The following is a 26904-nucleotide window of genomic DNA, read 5'->3' on the forward strand; positions in this document are numbered from 1 at the left end:
AAACTCTCTATGAGGCCTGAAAATCCTGTCCATCATTCTGTTAAATGTGGCAGGCACATTCGTCAAACCAAAGGGCATAACCAAGAACTCATACAACCCAAACGTGGTTCGGAATGCTGTCTTATGCACATCCTCGGGTCTAATGCGTATCTGATGATACCCGCTTTTCAAGTCAATGCGACTAAAAACTATGGAGCCCTGTAAGCGATCCAAGATGTCATCGATCCTCGGTATGGGGAATCGATTCTTGATGGTATTCTTGTTCAGCGCCCTGTAATCAATACACATGCGCCAAGAACCATCCTTCTTCTGCACTAAGAGCACAGGTGAGCAAAAGGGTGATGAGCTAGGCTGTATCAACCCTTTATTCAAAAGCTCCTGCACCTGTCTCATAATCTCTTCCTGTTGGGCTGCACTAATACGGTACGGCGGTCTGTTCAGTGGAGTACTACCAAGAATCAGATCTATGGCATGATCTTATGGCCTCTTAGGAGGAAGTTCTCCTGGCAATGACTCGGAAAAACAATCTTGAAACCCACATAAGAAATCAGTCCTGTCCTTATCTAACATAGACAAATTAGACTTAAATTCATCATCCTGTGCATCCTTTACATAAATCAAGTACGCGGAAAGATGCTTTTTCATTACTGATGAAATCGCCGAAGCAGATACAATAGGAACAGATTCCCCTTTGAGTTTTACATCCAATACATGCTCTTTCCCTCTATGAGTCAGAGTGATTTTCCTATTGTAAGTATCCACCACCGCATGTACCCTATGGCACCATGGCATCCCCAACAAAACATCACAGCCATCCAAAGGCATGATGAAGAACTCTTCGCTGTCCACATAACCCTGCAAATGAAGCCGAAGCTTCCCAATGATAGGAGTAACGGGTTCTGCATACCCTGGACAAGCCATATTAGCCTCATGTAACGGCCCCATCTCCTCTACGCGAATCCCCAATCGGCCAGCCAAATCTGGTGAAATGAAGTTGGCTCTAGCACCTGTGTCAAAGAAGATCAAAGCATTCTGATCTCTCACTTTGCCCCATGCCCTGCACAACTCTGTGGCTTCACCACCTGGCTGTTCCCCCACAAGATCAGGAACTAAGCCTGCAGAAGGCTTTTGTTTCTTTGGCTTGGGCTCTCCTTTATTGTCAGAGTCCTTTTGGGACTTTCTTTTGGGACAATTGAATGACATATGCCCCTCTTCAGTACAGTAAAAACACTTATGAGCATCTCTCAAAACCTGTCTTTCCTCAGAAGTCCTCTTGGGCATTGGCAACTTCTTATACTGTCTCTGAAGACCCTTTAGCATCACGAGAAGCATATTCCCTTGCATGCAGGCTGAAAATTGGCTCCAAAAGGCCCGTGCATACCCATGCCTCCCTGAGGGTAACCCCCAGTCATAGATTGGAACACCGAGCCACCACCAAAATAACCTGGATGCATATTCTGCTGAGGAATAGGTGGCTCTCCATAGAAGGAACTCTGAGAGTTTGCTCCATAAGCATGCTGCATATTCGGAAACTGGCCAAAAGATGGTTCCTGTGGGATGGCACCACTATGACCCTGAAGAAGATTCTTTGAACGAACCTTCTTCTTCTTTTTCTCGGGCTCTGTGCGGGACTCTGTTCGAGATCTCATAAATTCAGCAAATCTCTCACTCTGTGTGAGCTGCATAAAAGTATCCATAACACTAGCCAAATGATCTTTGAACCGAGCATCATCATCCTCTTTACCGTGCACATCTTCTGGCTGTGTTACATCCTCATAAGGCTCAACATCTGCAGCCTGTTCTCCTGCAAAAATATCCTCAGATACATCTCTCTCAGAAGAAGTCTCTTGCTCTTCTTCTTCATGATAGAAGTACTCATCCTTTGTATCAGACATGTTTGCTGAATTTTTCAGCGATGGCTTTCTTCAAAGCAACCACGAGCTCACCCCCTTCAGAAAGTTGATGATTGGTCCCGGGGACGGAACATTGAAACCGGCCTCTGATAGAAACCAGAGTGCGGTAGACTAGCAGTCACCCGTCCACTTGTAGTCTAGATATGAAAACAAAACAGATTGGAGCTAGAGTGCCCAAATCTGAAAACAAGGCGACACCTGTTGGCCCCAAAGCTTGGCGCCCCTTGCGGTATTTCTTTATTCAATTCCAAAAATATGAATGGCTGAGTACAACCAAAAATCAGCCAAGAGATTACACCTGTATGTCCAATCTGACGGCCCACAATCCCTCTTAGCACAGAGGATCCACGCACACAGATCTGTGTCTCAAATAACACACTGTGCCTCCCTCTGATCAGCCAAGACCACTAAGCAGGGCAGCCATGAGCATACATCTGGCATAACTCAAGTACATGATTCAACATCTCAGCTCATACATACACACCTCCGGGAATAGGATCCCTCGAAGAGCCCTCCCCAAAGGCTACTAGCCGTACTAGTGTCGAGTGGTGGGCCAGATAGCTCATATCTGCAACAGACATCAAGCAGTAGAAAGAGAGATAGATGAACAGATGAGGAGCTTACCAAAATCAGCTCGTGAAACAGCACTGGAGGAAGCGACGGTACCAATCTGTACTTGCAGGCACTTGTTTCCACAACCCTGCTTCACACATGTGTTTGTACTTGTCTATACCCTCCTCCTTGTGTTCACTTCTATGCTGTCTTTGAAAGTACAGATCTGAAAAACAGCACTGTACTTGTATGTACTTGACTGTACTTGCTTGTACTTGATTGTACGGACTGTTTCTACAGAAAACCAGAAGTAGCCGCCTGTTGATGTGCTGCTGGTCGCCTGCACCGTCTGCAACAGTGTTGCCCAGCACCTGTACTTGCACCAAAACTGGCCGTACAGTGTACCTGCAGAAAGTACAGAACTGTACTTGCAGTCGTACAGCCTGTACAGCCTGAATTCAACAGCTGCAGCCGCCTGTCTCTGTCCCACAGCTCTGTACCCTCTCTGGTTATCTGCGCCGCCTATCCACAGCAGTACCTGCTGTTCGTACAGCACTGTACGGCTGCTGTACGGCCTGCTCCAGCACACAGATTTCAGCAACAGCTCCCCCCAGCAGTCGACCAGAGTTTTCTTCAGCTTTTCCACGCTTGTACCCAACGCATCAATCCTCCACGACTCCTTTTCCCAAAAGCTAGAGAGAGGGGGAGGAGAGAGAAGCACTCACTCCAAAAGTGGAGTGGCCTCCTCCCCATAAAAATCCTAGGGCCCCAAACTTAAAAAGTCCCTAGGGGCCACTAAGGCCTAGGGGCAACTTTAATAAACATTAAAGTTTAATGTTCTAGTTTCCTCCCTTCACACCTAGGGATGTCCACACATCATTAACTCTGTCCGGGCACCCCCCATGTGAATCATTCAATATTCTGACTCTGCAACCACCATGCCCACACTTGTGCTGTTCCATTTTCACAGGGCCATGACACAAGCACTAGTGGTATGGACACTAGGGCTAACTAGCATGGACTCGTGGGAGTTGGACCTTAGCCCTTGGCTCGGGGGATGTTTGCGGACTACACCCCTTTTATTTGGTTTCTTTAACCTTGTTTATGCATGTGTATTAGGTGAACCTTGGGAGGAGTCTCTCACAGGAGGGGAAGTGGGAGGAGAGAGGGTGGGGGGAGGTATATACGTACCTGGACACTAATCTACAAATTAGGGACCTAATCCAATGGGATTAGGGATTAGCAAGCAAATACTTGTCTAGGGTTCCAATATTGATAAGCCACGTTTAATGGTTGTTTTAGCACGTTAGCTATTTATGGCATAGTTATCACTATATAAGTGAGAGCCTAGGTTATAATGAGACAAAATTGTACACTGAAGGTCTCGCTTTGACCATGAGAGCACACATGCTCATGCCATGTACATGGCAAGTACATAGGTTGGCGTGTCAAAGGCCTTCGGGCAGGCTTTGGTGGTATGGGACGCACGAGTTAGACATGGACTTGTAGGGGATTGTGCTGGAGCCCTAGCTCAAGGCAGATTGGTGGATGCCGATCGTGGTTGGGAGGTACGCTAGCATTCTACCTCATGATCTAGTTTTGTACTAACCTTGATCAATTGTGATTAGGGTAGATCTTGTGGAGAACTTTACAGTTGGTATCAGAGAAACCCTAACATAAAGTTTGAAGAGGTATGCGTGTCTAGGCATAGATGTCACGATTTGTACTTAAGAGCATGGGAGAGCGGGATTTTGCAGCACTTCATCTCTACACTTGGCACCACGTGAGATTTTCTTTGAGCAACAACAGATCACCTTCAGATTTATCATGATCGACGAAGCAAATAACAATTAAGCAATGGACGAGAATGTTCATCTCAACGCTCATTAGGATGTCGGTCGATGACTTGATCACTAAAATGATCTTCGATGCACGGATGGCCTTGCTTGAGCAACAGATTTTGAACCTTAGCAACACCATTATTATTATGCAAGCAACATCAGCAGCTTGGTGGCTACAAGGGGAGCCAGGACAACTTCTTTTACTCCAGAGCCATACACGGGGAAGAAAAAGCAGAGGACTCATGAGACAACTGACTCCTAGCTCCATAGGTGGGGTACACCTTTTGAGTTCCATCCTTTCCCTAAGGATAAATAGATACAGATGGTAAAGAGGTTCCTTACGAGAAAAGCCCTTACCTTGTGGAAAGAATCACAGGTGAACCCCACCACGTGGGTAGATTTTGAGAGAATTTTCCGAAAGAGTTCATGTAGGCCAAGGATGAATATCACATAGTGCCTGTAAGCCTAGCGGTGCGTGCAGTGACAGACTTAACCACGTGTCCAAGAGATAAAAATATAAAGAGAGAGAGGGGAGAGAGAAAAGGGAATGGAGATCTTGCACAGTACACCACATTGAGCGGGAAACAGGCCCTGCCCCTTTTCAGGAATTTATTCAAGAACAATCCACGGGCACGCTGGCCAAGATCAATACAATCAATGAATACAAAACAAACAAATATGCCGATGTAGGATATCCAAGTCGATGTCAATGTCGACGTACAAGCACACCACGGGGATGACCCACAAGTATCTCGCACCGGGCTAGTACCAAATCCAAATATCCAAGTCCAATGAATCCAAATCCAAATCCAAGTCCAAGTCCAAGTCCAAGTCCAAGATCCATGTTCATGTCCAAGCTTCATGTCCAACCTATATGTCCAAGTTCCATGTTTATGTCCAAGCTTCTTATTCCATGTCCAAGCTCTATGCCCATGTTCTCCATGTCCAAGCTCTATGTCCAAGTCCAAGAAACACTCGCTCATCCCATGAGTAATCTCCACAACTTCTATAGCCTTGTCCATGAAGAAAACCATGGAAAAGCTCTTTCTCGCAAGAAAACTGATATAAAACCAGTTTTAATGGTTTTTGGGCAATAACCAGTTTTAATGGTTTTTGGGCAATAAAAACATCCAAAAAGCAGTTTTTAGGATTTCTGAAATTTCTGTCCGTACAGTTTCGTACATGCATTCGTATCGCCCATGCATATGCCCATACAAGTCTAGGGCTAACCGTACATCTGAAAAGCAAGTTGAATAAGGTGTTGATGGCGAAGAAGAAGCTCTCCATGATCATAATGATGCCCACACACACTCCACAATCTCCTTCAATCTTCAATGATCTTATTCATGGTACTACAAGTGAAGTCCAATCCTTTTTATACTTGTAAGAGACCCTGCTTTTGCCAAAAAGCCTTCATGCTTTTGCTTTGCCTTTTTATGCTCTGCTTTTCTATTTTTGCCTTTGCTTTTGCTCTTTTTACTTTTATTAATAAAATATTACTCAACTTTTGGTGCTTTGCTTTTCTAGTTTTAAGGCCTTGCTTTTTGGCCTTAGAGCTACTTTTTGAGAAAGCGCCTTTTAGCTTTTTGGTCCGGCTCAATCTCCTCTTTCCAATGGTGCCCTTGGCTCATGGTCAACCCTGTTTGATCTTTTGCTTTTTCTTGCTTTTTGACCAAGGATGGTGATTTTTCTTAATCAATCCTTATGGACCCTGTCCCCATGTCTTCTTCCACCTGTCTGGTGTCCGGGCATGGGGCATGGATTTCATCATGTGAACAGAGCTAGGAGGACCAAATAGTTACAATGCCCAAGTTTGAAAGCTTAGAAATGAAGAATATGCCTTTTGACACCTATCTGCTGAAGTTTAGAGAGTTGTAGGCTCGGGCAATCCACATGGATCCTATCACCATTCTTGGATTCTTTGTGGATGGATTGCCTGATGGATGTTAGCTCTATATTAGGAATAATCAAAGCAAGACATTGGATGATGCTATTTGATATGCTTAGATTTATGATGAGACATTGACGAAGAAACAACCAAAGAAACCCCAACAACCCTCATCGATAGATCAGGTAAGATCCCAATATAAAACGAAAGTCAAAGCATGGAAAGACTTCCCATACTCCACTAAAAACCCAAAGTTACTCGTAGACTATGAGAGACCCCAATTCGAAGAAATCAAGAAAAGTGGCGCAGACGCTTCAATACTCACTTGTAGTCAGCAAGGACACATGAGGACGAACTACCCGCAAGCAAAGGGCAAGTCAAGGGGAGCCCATGCGACAAGGTTAAAGGTAAAAGTACTTTCGTACACTATTGTTTTAGATCATAGTTCTTGCATAAGTTGTTTTCACTACCATAGACCTAATGCAGATGTATGGGTCACTCGGGGGGAGAATTGTACACAAATTTTTATTTTTTTTCAAGAAAAAGACTTCTATTAAGTATGAAAAAGGCATACAACAATCATGGCTATAAGCCGGAATAGAATAGAATCACCCCAATATGTAAGGTGATTTCAACCGCTGAGGAGCATCATGATGCCATGAGAGACTTGTGGGGCTAGAAGAAAAGAAAATGCCATGGTCCCACTCCCCCATAAATATAACGCGCCTTGCCTACGCGGAACGAGAGGACCCTTGAATACGAGCCCAAGTAGCCATGAGAGTATGGATGATATCACCCCATATAGTACTAATGCACTCAAATCCAAAGATCTAGACACCCTCAATTGCCTCAGTGCATCTAATGCTCCAGATCTGCCATGCTGTAATACTGGAAACAATCTCCCAACTGGTGTCAATCCTCTGTCTGGGGGATGTATAATCAGAGTGAGGGACATCCTGCAACAAACCATGCTGGGCAATACCTCTACGAATGAAAATAGCAGAGTCTGTACCACTGCCCTCGTAAAAAAGCTGCAGACCAGACTGGGAGAGCCAAGCAACTGCCACCCAAGTCACATGCATGGCATGGCCACTCAATTTGCCCATAAGTTGGGCTATAGAACGGTGAACCCCAAATCTGATGTGCCATGCTACATCCCCATAAACAATGCTGTACAGTCTCAGAATCTGACGCACATCTCGGGCAGGTAGGTGCTACACTTAAAACTGATCTCCACTGATTGGTGGGAAGACCACCATGTAAAAATAACCAAAAGAAATGAGAGATTCGACTCCTTCTGTATGAATGCCAAAGCCTATGCCAATATTTGCATTGCATCGCTCGAGAGATATCAAAACTCTCCCAATGAGGCCTGAGAGTAGGGATCCTATGCATCTGTCAAGTGAGGAGCAGCCTGGCATTCCGGACTGTGAAACTGTAAAAGGGAAGGCTTTTCAATGGATCAAAGGCATCAATCCACTCCCACTCCCCTGAATCCCACTGAAGATATCTGATAGGACTGCCACCATATAGCCACAAACACCAAGAGCCATGAGTCACTATTTGAGGAGAAGGGTCAATGAACCAATGCTTCCCCGAACGACCAACAATCCTCACTGGACTAAGCCTAGTATTTGGGATGATCCCCTCCATGCTACATCTCCTCAATCTCCCTCCAGGCATGATAGAATAAACAATGCTATCTGTAGCCTCCTGGCCCGCGAGAGCAATGACCTGAAAAGGTATGCCTATCCTTGAAAAAACTCCCAGCCAACTCGGATGATAGTCTCCATGAAAGGTCCCAGAGAGCCACTCATGCGGAATAGCTACATCAATCTGATCAATACGTATGCGAGAGCCCCTAAGATGCTGAATGGATGCACCTCACCGATCCTGTGGAAGACTCTTAAGGGTCTTCCAAGCAAGAACTGTGTATGCCCATCTCTCCCATCTTGACCACTACATGTAACGAGATGCACCAAGTGGCTGACCGGCCTCATCCCTGATGAACTCCTTCCACATAATAGGTTGTCGGCCAGCCTCATCCAAAGACCTAGGAAGCCTTTGTCGCAAAATGGTCTCACGCTTATCCATGCTCTAACAATGGCTCCAATAAGAGGGGAAGATGGTGCCTTGATATCATCCTCTGTGAACAAAAACTGTGTGTTGGGTAGCCAATCTCTCCCAACACAAGGTGTACATCCAGAAATGAGACAAGAAAAAATCTTTCCAAGGCTTAGTGCCTAGTAGGAAACCTCTGACCACAAGTTTGCAGAGCAACCCCCTGCACTGAACATCTGAATCAATAATATTCAGCCCCCCCTCTCGTCAAGGCTGAATAACTCTAAGCCAAGCTACCCTGGCATGAGTGTCTGTGGTGCCATCCAAATCCGACCAAAGAAAATTGCCGATCAATCTCCGCAATTGACCAATGCACGCACGAGAGAAGCACCAACAAGAGGCAATAAACCAAGCCAAGGCAAGAAATACCTGATTGGCCACCAAAGCTCTGGAGGCTAAATCTAATTTCCTAGAGCTCTAATGAAGAAGCTTCTTGCGGATACTCATAAGTACCAGAGCAAACTACTATGCAGGAGAAATATCAACCCCAACCTGGCATCCCAAATATCTAGTACTGCATCCTCTACTGATCCAAGTAAAAACCAAGCTTTGCACCCCAAGCAACTCTCAGTGAGTCACTAATCCAAAAACCAATAGATTTGTGCCAATTAATGAGTGCCCCTGTTGCCAACCAAAACTCTTCCACTGCTACCCGGAAGGAACATAAGCATGTGTGAGGCCTCCAATTAATGAGTGCCCCTGCTCCTCTTGACTACGAAGAGGCAACCTCAATCCAGAAATACCAGCAGTGGAGCGGAGGAAGATGCTCATGGCCTTTGCAACTATGATATATAATAATGGGGCTAAAGGGAAACCCTGCCGTACTGAGCGACAAATCTGAAACCGCTCTCCTCTATCACTGCAAGCGAGCACACTATTGTGGGCATCACGATACATGCATGAAATTCCCTTGATCCATCTCTGAGAGAAACCCATATGGCTAAGAGTACCCTCAAGGAAGTCCCAATCCACTCTATCATAGGCCTTCTCAAAATCCAAGAGCAGAATGGTACAGGCTGATTGCTCGCTTTGGCCCATTCCACGGCCTCCCAAAATGAGAAAATGTTATCAAAGATGCTCCTTCCGTGTAAGAATGGACCTTCCGTGTAAGAATCCATTCTGAGTATCATGAATGACATCCTACAAAATTGGCTGCAATCTGATGCTCACTGCCTTAGCAAGAATCTTATATGCAGTCCCAAGTACGGTGATAGGTCTCCACTCGCCAATCAATGTCTTATCCCCACTCTTAGGAATAAGATAGATAAGCTCCTCAGTGAGAGAAGAAGTCATAGAACCTATGTCCCCCACATCACTTGGAGAGCCGATGTGATCTCTGAGAGAGTGCACAGAGCGGAAGCAGAGTGGCACTAGAATGTGCTGAACAGGGAGTGCAAGAGAGAGAAAGATATGGAGCAAACTATGCTGAATATACTGAAGCGAAACAGTCCCAAGCAAATGGACAGAAACTGGAGATGAATGTGCTAACACCCCCTCTCAGCACCGAATGCTGAACAAACTCCGAGAAGCCGAAGAAGTCGTCCAACCAGATGTAAGAACTCAACTGGCCCCTCTGAAAACTGATGTCGGGACTCCACAGGCCCAACCAAATCCGAATCCCAATCCTTCGATCCCTAGAAGTACCACTGTGCCCCAGGCACGGTCACGGACACACCTGACCACAATCCAAAATCCTCACACAGAGTAAGAGGAAGAGGAACATCCACTGTAGTGGTAACTGAAGTAGTAGTAGCCTCCTCAATAGCATCACACAGCATAGAAGCAAGCTCCTCCATCGAAGGCAAAGAGACCAACAACACATCCTGGTTACTGGTTGACGAAGAAAGAGTCGGAGACGAAGCAATAGGAGAAAAATCCTCCTCAAAAGCTATGAGCAAAGATAGCCCTAAAAACATTACTAGATATATTATCCTGGCAAGGAGAAGTATGCACAAAAACTGAAGGCAAGGCAATAGGAGAAACAAACTCCTCAAATGCAATGAGCAAAACTGGCCCAATATCCTTCGCTGCAGGAACATCTCCAAAAGAAGTATCCACAGAATCATTGGCTACATAGCACCCAGAAGTAGAAACCATCTATCAATCAACTGGCATCACCATACAGGTCACAAAGCAACTGCCACACATAGAAGGCAGAAGCATCATCAGGAGTATAGATGAAGTGTCGAAGAACCGAATCCTGACAATTCAGGAGGAGAAAGCCATAGATCTGTCCATCAGTCTTCCTCCACCGACACACATCCTCCGCAGAGGCAAGGTCCGGCAAGCACCGATTCTTGTACGAGAGAAACTCCATCAAACCATACTCCCTGAGAATAGAAGTAACCTGCAACTTCCATGACTGAAAGTTACCACCATCCAACTTGTCTGCCTCATCAAGGAAATAACAAGAGAGTGGTACAGGAGCCAAATCTGAAGTTGTCATCATTGATCCAATCAATAAGACCAACCCTCATAAGATAAAACTATCCAAATCACAAAACGCGGATATAGGGTCTTTCCTCCCACCAAAACGCAGCCCTAAGAGGCTGGATAGCACCCGAGTATCCTCTTGTAGCAAAAAAACGCAGAAGCTTCTGTCGACTGTACCTCCAACCTTGAGGTCACCAAAAGAAGGAAGCAAAAAATGTAGATTTGATATAGAAAGGAAAGGCAGCCGCACAGGGCTTGGGAATATGCTGTAAGAGGGTGCAAGAGGGAAATGCATCAACAAGGACAATAGCTTGGGCTCTCCTCAAGAAAACGCACAATCTCTGAAGAAAAAGTGTCCTCCACAGGTACCAAGTGTGCCACCAAAGCCTGCAGCACCAAGGACCCCTCTGCAAAGGAGCAAGCCCATGGGAGAGGAAAATGCAGTAAAAGAAGCTGCTGTCCCGAAAAAAACAGGCCGCCTATGTCCCAAACTCCACGTGGAATAGAAAACGCTGGTCGAACAGTACCTGAAGGCTGTGTTGATGAAGCCAAACTAAAAGGCGCAACAACCAGCAGGTTCAGTCCAGAAAACGCAGCAAAGGAAGTGTCAAATCCCCATCGGATCTCCTCGTGGAACGCTCCTGGTACAAGACTCGAATCCTGCAACAAACAAACAACAAGGGGGTCCAGGCCTGACTCACCTCCCAACCATGACCACCGTAGGTAAGCCCACAGTCTCGGCTGTCCCCACCGAGCCACCAGCTGAGCTAACTAGGTTGACGTACCGACCAATCTCTACCTCGCGACGTCCCATACCGCCACAAAGCTACCCTCACGGGCCTCGAGATTGCTGCCGGCCTTGGCTACGTAAAGCAAGTGCACGTCTGCACTAGATCCAGGCTTCAGACCATAGAGCTCTTACAAATCACGCGAGAATCTATATGACTAATGACTAACCTTGGCCACCCTTTTATAGGCTCTTGGCCGGTCATTGGGCGTCCACACTTGGGCGCCCGCCCGTCCATACTTGGGTGTCCACCCGTTAGTCTTTCCCTAACTCAGCTCGCCAATCAGCCTGCCTAGCTCCAAGCTTTCCCAAACCTCGAAGCTAGTCTTGTGTGCGTGTAGCACACGGTAGATACACACTGTGCACATGACATACTCCCCTTCCTCTAAGAGCTCACTCCTGAGCTCACTAAAAAGCCCGGGTAATCTCTCTGAAGAGTAATCAATGTCTCCCATGTAGCATCCTCCTCAACACGATCCTTCCACTTGGTCTTGTATTCCGTGATAAGCGTATTACGTAATCTTATTTTACGAAATCCAAGAATCTTTTCAGGTTCGTGCGGAACAAATGTCATATCCTCGACATCTATGATTTCTTGAGGAGTAACTAGCTGGTTTGTTCCACCCAGTACTTCCTTAAGTCTACTAACATGAAATACAGGATGAACTTTCACATGAGAAGGCGAATCCAATTCATATGCAACTGAACCAATCCTTCGTGTAATACGAAATGGTCCACAGTATCTAAGGGATAATTTCAGAGATCGACCTGTCCGTAAAGTCACGGAATCTTTCGGAACTCGCAAATACACCATCGTTTCTTCAGAGAACTCTTTGGGTGAACGATGTCTATTAGAATAAAATCTGTCTCGGTCTTGAGCACTTCTAATAGATTCCTTCGCAACTTGTAACATTTCTTGCAAATCTTGCAAAAAATTACATGCTGCATCATGCTGAAGTCCTGAGAATCCCACTGTAACAGGTGATCTAGGTTGAAAACCATACATAAGCATGAAAGGACTAAAACCTGTACTCGTATGCTTAGAACTCTTATATGCAAATTCTAACATAGGAAGATAATCCTCCCATGAACTCTGTCTTTTGGATACATATGCTCGAAGCATATCCTCCAAAATCTGATTCACTCTTTCAGTCTGGCCATCAGATTGAGGATGATCTGAGGAACTCGAATTCAAAGTTGTTTCCAACTTCTCAAAAACAAGTTTCCAAAAATCACTCGTAAACTTATCACTGACTATGTCCTGCGGTAACCCGTACAGTCTAAACAATTGCTCGATAAACTGCCGTGCTAATTGCGTAGCTGTAATGGTCTTCCGTGTCGGTAAAAATCTAGCCATTTTTGTCAAGCGATCTACCACAACCCAAATAGAATCCTGGCCTTGATGTATTCTTGGCAATCCAGTAATAAAATCCATGGAAATACTTTCCCATTTATTACCTGGGACTTGCAAAGGATGCAACAACCCAGCCTGTCTAAAGCATTCAACCCAGCCTGTCTAAAGCGTTCAACTTTATTTGCCTAACAAATTTGACACTTGAGAACATAATCTTCTACATACCCTTTCATCTTTGGCCAATAAAAAGTGTGTTTCACTAACGATAGCGTCCTGTGTACCCCAGGGTGTCCAACAGAAGGGGCGTCGTGACACTCCTTAAGAATCTTGGACCTGATGTCCGGGATCTGTGGTACATAAATTTTGTCATTACGTAATAGTAAACCATTCCGAATCATCCACTGACCTCCTGCAGCCGGAATGGTAGACTGCTCAGTCATTGAGTCTTGGTCAATCAAGGAGCTCCCGTCCTGGATCTTCGGCCAAAATGGACCAAAATAACCATCAGTCCTGCAAAGCCCTCTCAATGACTGAAATAAGTCAGTAGAAATCTCGGTGAACGACAAAGTATTCACCTCTCTAATTCGACTAAGCGCATCTGCAACACTATTCATGGACCCTTTCCGATAACGGATCTCAAAATCAAAATCTTGCATTAACTCAGTTAACGAGCTTTCCTTCCTCTCAAATCATCCGCATTACACACATACTTGATTGACTGATGATCAGTCAATACCACAAACTAGGAGCCATATAAATAATGTCTCCAAACCTTGAGAGCATGAATCAAAGCATAAAGCTCCTTCTCAAGGATTGGCCAACGAGATTGAGTATCGTCTAGCTTTTTACTTTCAAAAGTAACCGGTCTACCATCTTGAAATAGAGCAGCCCCGATGGCATAGTCACTGGCATCAGTTTCAAGAACATAAGGCCGACTAGGATCGGGTAATACTAAGATAGGTGCTTCCTTGACTTTATCTTTCAAAAGATACTGAAGGCCATATCCAAATCGTTATTCCAAGTGATAGGCTGATTTGACTTACATCCACGACCTTTCAACAAGTCGGTCATCGGTAGTGTGAGCTGAGATTACTCCCGCACAGATTTCCCAAGAAAAACAACAAAACCGAGAAAAGAACGAAGTTGTTTCACTATTCGTGGTATAGGCCAGTCCAGAACCAGTCCAAAACCTTCTGAACTCGGTCATAGTCAATGCTCAATCCATCTCTAGTGATCTTGTGTTCCAAGTAAATGATTTCTGTCATAAAAAACTCACATTTACTTAATTTAGCATATAGTCGATTCTATCTTAAGATAGATAAGATAACCGTGAGGTGTCTAACATGATCCTCAAGAGTACGACTATATATCAAAATATCATCTAGGAACACCACCACAAATTTCCCCAAATGTTCACGAAAAAGATCGTTCATCATTTGCTGGAAAGTGACTGGAGCATTGGTTAACCCAAAAGGTAATACGAGAAACTCATAATGGCCATACCTAGTCCGAAAGGCGGTTCTTTCGACATGCCTTTCATGAATACGTATCTGGTGATAGCCAATACGTAAATCTGTCTTCGTGAAATATTTCGCTCCTGCTAACCGGTCAATCAGGTCATCTGATCTAGGGAGAGGATAACAGTTCTTAATTGTCAGCTTGTTCAATCTCTTGTAATCTATACACATTCTCCAGGTGTTGTCCTTCTTTCTCCTCAGTAACACAGGTGCACCCTAAGGTGATTTACTTGGACGGATCTGGCCCATCCTCGAATAATCTTCGAGTTATTTAACCAACTCATCTTCCTCAGGTTGGCTTGTAAGATTCCTCCCCAGCCTCTCAAGATGTCCAGCATCTTTCCGTGTAATCAAATCCCTCTTCAGAAATATAAAAGATCTTATTTCTAAGTGTTTTAGTCTAGAGAGAGAAAATTATTCTAGAGAGAGAATATTCAGATTATGAATATTTTTGGATAGAAAAATAACTCATCTTGTTAAAATAAGTTCCCCTGAAACAGAAATTCAAAAAGAATTTTCCAATGTGCAATTGGAATTAATTGAAAATGGGTATAAAGGACCTTAGCCTAAGGGTCTAGATTTTCAAAAAATTTAGATTATGGTCCAATTAAGGTTCCTATGAGCCAATAGCATCAATCCATGTGTAGGGAGGAGATAAATCCAATTTTGTAAAAGAAGATACCCAAAAATGAGTAAATGCTCACATAAGATGAAGAGTTAAAAATGTACAAGGTTTATTAGTAAAAAACTATGAGCAATATTAAAAATATGAGATATTTTGGGTATAATGATTTCATATTGACACTATGTAAGGAAGGGGAGTTCTTTAAAGGAGGTGCATATTTCACATAAGATGAAGAGTTGAAAATGTACAAGGTTTATTAGTAAAAAACTATGAGCAATATTAAAAATATGAGATATTTTGGGTATAATGATTTCATATTGACACTATGTAAGGAAGGGGAGTTCTTTAAAGGAGGTGCATATTTCACATAAGATGAAGAGTTGAAAATGTACAAGGTTTATTAGTAAAAAACTATGAGCAATATTAAAAATATGAGATATTATGGGTATAATGATTTCATATTGACACTATGTAAGGAAGGGGAGTTCTTTAAAGGAGATGCATATTTCACATAAGATGAAGAGTTGAAAATATACAAGGTTTATTAGTAAAAAACTATGAGCAATATTAAAAATATGAGATATTTTGAGTATAATGATTCCATTTTGACACATATGTAAAGAAGGGGAGTTCTTTAAAGGAGGTGCATATTTCACATGCTTGAATGAGTTTTAAACTCATAAAAATTGAGATATTTCATCTCTCCTCTCTCCTCATTCAAGTCTAGTTCCAAAAAGTTAGCTTAACTGACCTAAAAATGGTCAAATATTGACCAAACTGATTTAGAAAATTCTAGAATCAGTTTGTTTAGTTAAAAACTCAATTTTTCCTATAAATAGAAGCCTCCCCCTTGTTGAAAAATATATAGTGTTTATGCATCGTTACTCTACTCCACCTAAGCCAAGAACTGTGAATTCATTAATAATTCACTAGTTTTTGGAGCTTCCCTCTTTCTTCAATCCCCATTGGTGGCTCCATCAACATACTTAACCAATTGATTGGTTGGAGGCCTCTACCGTGAACAAAGAATCAAGCAATTTGTAAGGTAATTAGTGAATTTTGATCATTTTCTATAATTTCTCAATGTTTCTCTCTTCTCAACCCCTCTCAAGCTTGAGTAGCTTAATTGGAATGGTTTTTGAATGTTATTGAAGTTAATTGATGAATGGTAGTGGCTCTCCTCCATCGAGTATATGTCTACGCGGGCTACCTCCATCTTCTCGCGGAACAAGATGAACCCTGGTTGAGCTGCCCTCTGTAGGAAAGAGCTGATCTCCCCAAGACCAAAGTCAAAATCCACAGCAGCCGAGCCCAGCCTCAAGGATAGAGCTCCCAATATATCTTCGATCCACTTGCCAATCTAAAGATCCTGAATCAAACTCCCGAGAATGCCGACACTCTGTTGCCTAGATGCCAAGGATCCTCTAAGTGAAGTAGAACTAAGGTATGGTTTGACAGAGTGGTGCCTCCAATAATGCCAATCATACCCCCTTAACTACAAGTCCACTCATCCACATAAAATCTATCAATGCAGTAAAAGGTTCGGCCTATGCATCCTCCTATCGGACCTAGAGAAACGGAGGCTCCAATGGATGCAACCAAACTCTCATGGTGAGAACCAACTCCTCGCGGGTGGAGTACTCAGCCTCTTAAATACTATCCATCCCTCCTCCCTGCCTGTCATCTAGGTCCTTAACATGTTGAAATCCCCTCCCAAGCACCAGAAATCTGCCTGAGGATGCTCCTGCCGCACCTTTATCCAAAACTCCGTCCACCCTGCCACCATGTTGGGGGCATAAATGTTCAGGAAACCTACACGGTCTTCTTTCCCAATCTTGACGACAACCCACTTGGCTCTGCCCTAGACAATGGAGCATAAATCCAAAACCGAGGAGAGCAACTACTCACTGATTGATATGCAAACACCACCATAGTTCTACTCTGGACCAAAAGCAAGCGACCAGAAGGCGTGACTCCATCTAAGCAAGACTTTTCCCGCATCTACGGGTCCGTCATGTAGATAGGTGGTGTTCTAAAGGGAAAAAATGTCCACTGAGCCTCCGACCACAGCTCTCTGCAACTCTTTTATCAAAAACCCTCCTCCGCCTATGAAAGTGAGGACCACTCATCCCATGAAAGTTCGAGAAGACAATCCGCATGGCCAAAAATGGGCGGAGTGAGTCCTGCTTGGCACACCCTCTACGCAGAGGGTTTTTGGAGATGGTATGGAGGTGGAAGTAGCAGTTGTCTGTACGGGGCCAAAGCCGAGCAAGGTGGGCCCTGATCCTGCCTTCCATGAAGGCCCACTCCACTCTCGCTTTGCCATATGCACTCTCCGGGCTCCAGCCATCATGGTAGAAAGAAAGAAAGAAAGAAAGATATATTAACGTCTACAAGAGGCCAAAGTCGGCCTATGAGACAAAAAATAATACAACTGTGTTCTTCCGGTCATTGGAAGAAAAGAAAAAGAAAGAAAAGGAAAAGAAAGAAAAGAAAAAGTGTGCATGTGTCTGGATACAACTATGAATCATCATGGATCGGTGGAGCCCATATACAAACAATATAAAGGGGGGTGGGGATGTGGATGGAGTGCTAAGGCAAGATGCATCTCTATATGTTGAAGGGGTAGTACAAGCATGCTCTGCAGATCTATGTCTAACTCCATCCAGTGCCATAAGAGGAATATAAGATATCATACATCGCCGATGCTAAGGCTGTGAGTGGCGTGAACATGTACCCTGAGTCTGAATGAAAGCGAGCTAGCCTCTCCTGTGTCTCCATCTGGTGTCTCATCCGGATAGCTGCTATCTCTCGGTGACGGAGTCGGGGTGTTCTATGTCCAGTCTGTCTAGGTCTCCTCCTGGCTCTCAATTCCTCTGCTCTCTGTGCGGTCACCACCCCACGTGGTACATCAGCTGGCACTGGCATAGCTCTCTGGAAGAAATCTGTGAGCTGGGACTGTCTCCCACCCCTAGTGGGAGCGGGTGTCTGGAGGAGTCTCTCTCAAGAACTATGAAGCTCTAGTAGTAGTCTGCCAAGCTGTCACTGGTCCGAGGCCTCCATCAACTAATGTAGTGAAGAGTGCTCCTCAAACAATCCTGCATATCTATCTCTGACCCCCTAGTGGGCTCTACACCTACATACAAAGTGATCCTCAGTCTCCACCTCCTCGCGGCACAATCTGCATATCCGCTCGGCTTTGGGAACCCGTGCTGCTCTCCCAGCCTCTATCTCTAGCTGATGTGATGAAACTCGTAGCTGTCCAATAGCAACGCAAGAGCTGTGTGGCATGTATACATCCATATACCGCGGTCGCTGTATAAACCCATCCCCTGAGATGCTCATAAAGTGGTCTCTGTAATACAGCATCTTCCGTGGTAGTGGGCTCTCTGGTGCTGTCCATGTCTCCTGTATGTAGCACTGTCATATGTCCTGTCTCATCACTCTGTTCCTCTCATTGAGAGAGAGGTAACCCCGTGGAGCAGGCTGATCATACTGAAAAGGTGGCAACCGCTCAATGTCTATCCCATGACGTGAGAACCACTGTAGCATCAGTGTGTCCAGCCTCGGCCAGCTGTCTCGATGCCTCAAAATCTCGGCGGGATAATCTATCCGTGGGCATCTCCCTCATCCTGTATATAAAGGAGATCGTCTAGAACACTGCCATTGACACGTGGAGAAAAACAAAGAGGACTGCCTCTAGGCTCCCTGGGAGGGGGGGAGGGGGGGGGGGGGGGGGGGGGGGGGGGGGGCGCTTAGGGGGAAGGAGAAGACCACTATACAACTGTCTGTTGAGGGTGGCGGTACGTGAGTAATGGAAAAACTCGCATCCACAAGCATGCACATAAAGAAGATGTAGGCCATTGACAAGGGGCTGGCTGCTAGGGAACTCAGGTGGCAGGGCAACAAGTGGGGAAGCTGCAATCGTCACCTCCACTGCATCGGAGAACTGATGCACATCGGCGCACAAAACCTGGCTGCTCACGTCAGGAAGGATCAGGAGCTGCAGGAGAGCGGTGGCATGAAGAGGGGAGGTGGAGGTGTTGGGAAGGGAGGGAAGAGGGGAGGAAAGTGGTGGAAGGGGGGGGGGGGGGGGGGGGGGGGGGGAGATAGAATTGGGGCAGGGCCAGGGGAAGCCAGAAGGGGGAGATCAACAGAGGGAGGAAAGGGGGGAGTGAGGAGGCCCGCCTCTTTGGCTTGGCTCTCTGGGTGTCGACGCCCTTGCGGGAGAGGGTGGCATTGCCGTCGGAATGGCTGTCAATGGCTGGCATCCTCGCAATGCTGGGCCTCCGGATCGGGCCGGCCCGGCTTGCACTGGCCGGACTAAGGGGAGGGATGGGGCTGATCGCCTGCCTCCTCCACTCCTGCTGGGTGAGCATGGAATGGGTCCTGGTAAGAGGCTGAGGGGCGTCCTTTGCAGGCCTGACGATGCGTCAGCAAATAAAGGACTATCCGAGGAGGCCTGAATACTCAACCCACTGCATGAATGAGCCCCCATGGGAGGGGGGTGGAGCGCAATGACATGGGGGAGAGCCTCGGGAGAGGCTATGCAAACCCGGATGGATGGAATCCCAACTGCCCTAGCTACCACCGAGGCGGCAGTCTGAGGGGAACCTGTCCAATCGAGACGGGATTGAGGGGGTGGTACTCCTTTCAGAGGCTTGGGAAGCAGGAACACCTGCAAGGGGGTTAGATGCAAGGTTGAAGCCATAGTGCCATCGAGCAAAAAATGCCCGAGTGCTATGTATCACGATGGGGCTCTGCTGCAACACTCAATCATCCATTGCGGGTGAGTCGACCTGGGGGTAGCCGAGTCCAAGAAAATGAATATCGGTGATTTCCCTGGGCTTGACGATGAGGGCTGCCTGGAGAAAATCCCGAATCTGACCACAGGCAAGGCTGCCAACTATCTTGCAAACCAGTGAAGAGGCCACGTGGGAGGAGACTATAGGAGCCAAGAGCTGGAGACCCGCTTCAGAGAATAGGCAAGGGGCAGCGGCCTTGGTTGGCGATGACGGAGCAGCTGCAATGGAGTCCTGAAAGGGAAAAGACTAGAAAAGCTGAACCTCGCCCAAAGAACAAAAACCCCCAACGCTAGAACCTGAAGGGAAAAGGAAGCAGACGGGCGGGCAAGGGAAAAAGGAAACGAGGCAGATAGGTTCTCAGGAGGAAGGGCAACGGCGGGACAGCTGCAGGCTTTGATGGCAATGGAGATCTGGCAGAGAAGGGCGACGAGGAGGCTGGGGCACGGAGGCAGGCAAACCGGGGGAAAGCTGGCCAACAGACGGAGGCTAAGGGACAGGCGGGCGAGGGGCTAAGGCAGCAGGCAGGAGCATGAAGGTGGGCAGGCGGGTGACCGAAGGAAGCAGGCAGAAGGCGGGAGGCGGCAGGAGCATGAAGATGGCAGGAACGTGAAGGCAGGAGGCAGCAGGAGCATGAAGATGGCGGGGAGGCAAAAGCAGGAGGCGGTGGGAGAACGAAGGTGGCAGAAGGTGGGAAGTGGGGGCGTGAACAGACTCACGCAGGGGAGGGAGGCTCCAGCTCTCCTATAGGTTTCTGAAAATCAAAAGATATTGAATTGAGAAAGTGCATCCAATTTCAGTCTCTTAAACGAAAAAGCATTAAATTTACAAAAGGGATTTGATTATTGACTTTTCTGGCTGTAAAAATTTATGTTACCAATATCCGTGGCAGCATTGACGAGATCTTCAAGTGAAAGATGACCCTTAGATCCAGAAGGAACACGAAAACCATTCCATGTGGCGACACCGTAGACTGAAATCTCGCCCTGTCTGCAAGCCTCTTCCAAAGCACCAAAAGCACGCCGTATTCGTGAGTTGAACTCCTCCCTTGTCACTTCCCGAAGTTGGGTCTCCGGATTGTGTACATAATACACATCAATTGTCTCGAGTCCCAAGTTCCTCCTACTGTTGCTCAGCTGATCATAAACAAGAAACCATGATGAATATTATCCAGAAAAAGCCACAGAGAGAGGTGATTGATGATACACAAATATAACATACATATAGTGCATGCATGCGCGTACACACACACATGAGAGAGAGAGAGAGAGAGAGAGAGAGAGAGGAGATGTTATTTCAGAGAGCAGAACACTTATTATACAAGCCCATATATGTACATATGGCCTTGTATAATAACAGTTATGCTCTCTAAAGTAACATCTCTAGTGATGATTATGCTTTGTGCCCTTGTCCTTATTCCCCAAATATACTGTTTGCAGTCATCTCTCTTTTAATAGGAGTAGCAAACAAATTCAAAAAGGATCTCAAGCTTCAAATGCAAATAAAAAATAAAAAATAAATGCTGCTCTCTATTCCTGCATAGCCCTAGAATTACCCTGAAGGCGTTCCCAAAAGCCATAAAAATCTGTCCAAATGGTCCTGAATGACTTCGTAAAGAGGATAGCAAATTGCGCTCTGGTCTCTTTGGGGTGTGCCTCTTTGGGGTGTGCCCAGCGATGTGCTGTAAACAGTGTCCCAGGCATGCCTACCTGCCAAGTCCACTAGAGGTCAAAGCAAAGTGCCATGGCGATGCTATCCTTCACATATTGAAGAGGAGCAAAGAGGGAAAGAGAGAGGGGAGGGAGGGGGACTCCATGGTGGCCCATGCTATCACCCATGTGATGGACTGTGTTGCAAAGAATCTTTGTAAACGGCCATAGTATCCTCTGCAAAACCTGTTATGATACCACACAGTCCCAAAGATTAAGGGAAAAAAAGTTGAAGCAAACACCAGGTGTACCAGTGTAGGTTTTGGATGTTTTATTTCCTCTGTGTGCATTGAGAAAGCGCCTTTTAGCTTTTTGGTCGGGCTTAGTCTCCTCTTTCCAATGGTGCCTTTGGCTCACGGTCAACCCTGTTTGACTTTTTGCTGCTTCTTGCTTTTTTGACCAAGAATGGTACTTTCTCTTAATCAAACCTTATGGACCCTGTCCCCATGTCTTCTTCCACCTGTCTGGTGTCCGGGCATGGGTTTCATCATGTGAAATAGAGCTAGGAGAGCCAAATAGTTACATTAAGCGTCAAGTATGTAACAATGATGCACGTGACAAAGTACTTCCCCAAAGTGATTGCTAGGGTCTTATTTATTGATTTTCTCGGTTGCCTCTCTTGTCGTAGTCTTCTAGTGGGCATCCTTGGCGTTTTGATTTGTAGATTCTTGTACCCGGCTCATAGGCCTATGCCTTTAGGACATGCTTGACCCCTCATAGGCATACATCCAACCTCTCTGTCTCTCATCGACCTCATCCCTTATGTGAGGGCACAATGGTTTGCCAAACCCTCATTCTCCTATTCTTTCTCGTAGATGTCCTCAATATGTCTCGGTACATGGGCCTAAGGATGGATGCATGTGAACACAAATGATATCTTTTAGTCCACTATATTACATAGCTACGAGAAACGGCCCGAAACGGCTGTTTTTGAGGGCCGACACATGTTCCGGTTGAGGTAGGGGACCGAAACGTGTTTCGACATGTGTGAAGTGGTAGGAAAGAGAGGGAGGGGGGGGGGGTGTGGTTTGTTGAAACCGACTTATAAGACCAAAATGTATGCATGGCAAGTAAGAGTACTTCGATAGGAAATGCATCCTCCAATATCCTATTAGAAAACATCGAAATGAAAAGGAAACACCAGACTCTCCCTAGAGATGAGACAATATCATCCATTACACGCTAATAGGAAAACATCAAAATGAAAGGGAAACACCAGACACTCCCTAGACATGACATGATATCATCCATCACAGGCTAATAGGATAATATAACGTAGTTGAGGGAAACGGGGAAACGGAAACGGAAATGGAAACAAAAATGGATATGGAAACGAAAATTTTGAGGAAAGCCAAAACGGAAATGGAAACACCACATCAGCAAGGAGGGCTAAGGGAGGGGAGGGGTTGAAAGTTCATGATTGTTTGTACGCACATGTGATCCCATTATGAAATGAATTTTATGGTTTATACGAATAAAAGGGGAATAAAAGGAGAATAACATGGATTCAAGTTATTGTAGTGTGACATTTTCTTACAAGTTCATGTTGATTTGGGCAGAAAGATCTCTGAAACGTGTGGTGTTGTAGAAAACGGCAAACTGAAACGTTTCCTGTTAGCTGAAACGTTTTGGGCAGCCATTCCGGGGTTACTGCAACGTTTCGGATGTTTTATATCAATTTTCTTGCCAAAAAATCGACAAGGCTATAGGAGTTGTGGAGATTACTCATGGGATGAGGAGTGATTCTCGGACTCGGATTTGGATTGGGACTAGAATTTGGATTGGAACTTGGACTCAGATTTGGATTGGAACTAGAACTTGGATTGGAACTTAGATATAGACTCGGATATTGGATTGGACAAGGAGCTTGGACATGGAACATAGAGCTTAGACATGGAGCTTGAACATGGAGCTTAGACATGGAACTTGGACATGGAGCTTGGACATGAACATGGAGTTTGGACATAGAGCTTGGACATGGAACATAGAGCTTAGACATGGAGCTTGGATTTTGGACTTGGATCTGGAACTAGAACTTGGATATGAACTTGGACTTAGATATGAACTTGGATTTGGATTCATTGGACTTGGATTCATTGGATTTGAATATTGGATCTGGTACTAGCCCGGTGAGAGATACTTATGGGTGCTAAATACTCCTGAAGAGACTGAGCTTCTTTGCCTTCGGTTGAGAGCACAAGTATGGCTGTAGCCTATAGGTATGCACAGGCATGAGCCTAAGCATACATGCTTGATTTTTGATGTTAATCTTTGATCTGTACCTGCATATTTTGGGACTGAACAGGCCTTGCCTTTTTATATGCCCACATGATGCAAGTCAGCTGCCCCCCTACTACCTGTCGGCCAACAGAAAATGCCATGATCAGCAACAAATGCTTGGTTGGCTGCAATAACTGTGCACAACTACCATAAATGCCTAGTCAATTAAGATAATAGGTCGGGCTGCTGTATCTTCTGGTCGACTGCCACCTAAGCTGACCGACTGCAGTCTGGCACTTGGCCGACTGCTGTCCAGGCCCATGATGACCTGGTCGACTGCACAGTAGTCTCCAAAAAGCTTTCGGCTGACCTAAGGGTGTGGCTAGGGGGTTGGCTACCCCCTTGCAAGGCTAGCCCACCTTGGGGGCTGCCTTGGGGCTGGCCTTAGGGCTGGCCCCTTCTACATGGGATGCAACTAAATGCCCCTAATGCATGCTACAGCTATGACTGACATCTACATGCTCCTGAATGATGAACACTTGCTGAATTCTCCATAGTGGATTAAGAGGACTGACCTGACACTCTAAGGATGGGAGAGTAACCTACGTAGCTCGTGCCTGACATGTCCCGGACTGCGCTCACAAAGGGGTCACGGCATTGACAAAATTATCCTAAAAGGTACTACTTCTGTACATGATTCTTGCACTGTTGATGAGCCAGTTTGTCACCGTGTACCACAGTGCATGGGTGCACGTGACAAGACACCTAGTGCATAGTCAATGAGCAGCTTAGTGTAGCATTGGACAGCATAGTCCGAATAGCCTTGGGCAACACCCACCCCCGCCCCCCTTTCCCCCCCCCCCCCCTCCTCTCTTCCGAGTTATATTAGATAAAACCCCTTGGAGGAGTCTTGAGTACAAGTTCTTAGAGCTAAAGAGCTCTCTTGTCTTTTTACATGTCTCAACAATGAGAGAATAGCTGAATATATAGTTCTTGCCCAAAAGCACTTCAAAAAAGCGCTCATCTTTTTAATAATAAAAGCTCTTCTCTTTTTAGTATTTAAAAAGCTTTTAATCTTTTGCTTTCCAAAAGCTGGTTGCATCATTCCAAGCCCATAAGGTTGCCTTGCGCTGCAATTCTACCACGTGATAGTGCCACATCATCAATGCCACATCTCTTTTTTTTTTCTTTTTAAATAATTTTTTTTCTCTTCTTTTTTTTATTGCATTGCGTTTTTGCATGTCAGCAACTTGTATTTTGATGCTTCAGTACAATACTCACATGGGTGATTGTCTGGGGTTTGTCACGATCAAACTCTCTCCAAGATCTCCTAAACACAAGTTAAACACATGTTAATCCAAATTAGAATCGGTAGACTGAGGCTCATCACCCAACCGTAGATCCACTAAACTGGATCAACCCGAGCATAGGGGTCAAGGCTCTTGTCCATACAGACCCAACCAATAGGCCCTTGTGTCGCATACCACCGAGACCTGTCCTTAGGGGGCGATGGTAGACTGTCTCCATCACTATGGACTAGCAGGAGTGGGCTAGCACTCACATGGCCTAGGTATTGACCATCATAGCACAAGGCTACAATAATACAATAAACCCACTCCACTCATAATTCTCACTTGTATAACTTTTTTCAATAAAAGCTATACTTATGGGATTACTGATTTATAACTCACTCATGAGTTATTATAAGCCTTGACCCTTATAATTAGCAAGCTTTCCTAATCCTCGGTCCTCTAGCCCCTATGGTTAAGTGTAAGCCCAACGGGGCGTGCTGTGACAGACTCAACCACGTGTCCAAGGGATAGAGATATAGAGAGAGAGGGGAGACAGAGAAGGGAATAGGGATCTTGCACAGTACACCGCAGTGAGTGGGGAACAGGCCCCGTCCCCTTTCAGGAATTTATTTAGGAACAATCCACGGGCATGCTGGCTAGGATCAATACGATCAATGAATACAAAACAAACAGATATGCCGATGTAGAATATTCAAGTCGATGTCGATGTCAAGGCACAAGATCTCTGATGCCGAGCACGCCACGGGGATACCTACCCTCAGTCTAGGGCCAATGTATTTCTCTCGAAGATAGTTTCACAGTCACCTAAAGCTTATGCATTGTTGAATAGTTCTGCCCAGCGTTTGGTCGCTTTGCCCTTGCGTTTGGCAGTTAGTCACTCAATTTCTCCGCTCAGTCTTGTGGACACAGTTCAACTTGTATACAGTTCTCTAGAAGAAGAAATAAAGCAAATACTCATGCTTGCAGGGGGGGCCTTCAGTGGGTAATTTGGGACCCTGTCAATATTTTAGGCATCTCCAGAATTCATGTGTGTGGATGGGCTTTGGATGCCCAAAAGATCAAGAATGTACAAGCTTTGGGAATGGGGGATTATCCAGTACAGAGGACCGAGTGTTCGTAGCATGGTCCAGGCACTCAAGACGGTTTCTTGGACACGAAAATGGGTTTCAGAGCTCAAGTGTCAAGTGCAAAGTATGTATGGCGAACTCTTGAGGATTTGGGGGAGATCGAGCAATGAAACAGGTTTCTACATGGTGCTTACATGTATTTCTCATGTGGTGAAAAACAAAGAGATCATCTCCTAAATTATAGGAAAAGGTGCCACTGGAGAGAAGATCTCATCAAAGTCCACACCATATTCCTGCTTGAAGCCCTTAGCCACTAACCTGGCTTTGTATCTTGGCTTTGCATCAGGTGCAACTTTGAGCCTGTAAACCCACTTGCATGGCAAAACCTTCTTGCCTGTAGGCAAATGCACCAACTCCCATGTTCCATTTTTGTGCAGAGAATCCATCTCTGACTTCATAGCACGCTCCCAAAGAGCCTTGTCCGCCCTCTGTAAAGCCTCCTTATAACAAGAGGGCTCCCCACAGTCGGTGAGCATCAAGTAGTCAACCCCTGGAACAAACCTGTCAGGGGGTCTGGAGGGTCTTGTGGACCTCCGTACCCAATGATCATCATTTGCAGGTTGCTGTCCAGCCTGCATATCACCTATTGGTGGCTCTTGTTCCATGCCATAAGGTTGAAAGATCATGCCCGGTATCTCCTCTAACTGTGGGATATCCATAGGGATATCTTCTGCCATCTCTGGCTGTCCATTAGGACCATTT

The 26904-nt window shown here is 45.6% G+C and overlaps 1 protein-coding gene across 1 annotated transcript in view; it reads right to left on the bottom strand.

Annotated features, from left to right (window-relative positions):
• LOC147633274 (uncharacterized) overlaps positions 1-26904 on the bottom strand; it is a 106186-nt gene that overhangs the window by 45463 nt on the left and 33819 nt on the right. Inside the window, exon 4 of the mRNA XM_086806306.1 lies at positions 20711-20969. Coding sequence (XP_086662432.1) covers positions 20711-20969 — 259 coding nt within the window. The remainder of the gene's footprint in view (positions 1-20710; positions 20970-26904) is intronic.

This window comes from Cibotium barometz, chromosome 12, assembly GCF_041138505.1.
Source record: "Cibotium barometz isolate CiBa-2024 chromosome 12, ASM4113850v1, whole genome shotgun sequence".
Taxonomy (NCBI): Eukaryota; Viridiplantae; Streptophyta; class Polypodiopsida; order Cyatheales; family Cibotiaceae; genus Cibotium; species Cibotium barometz.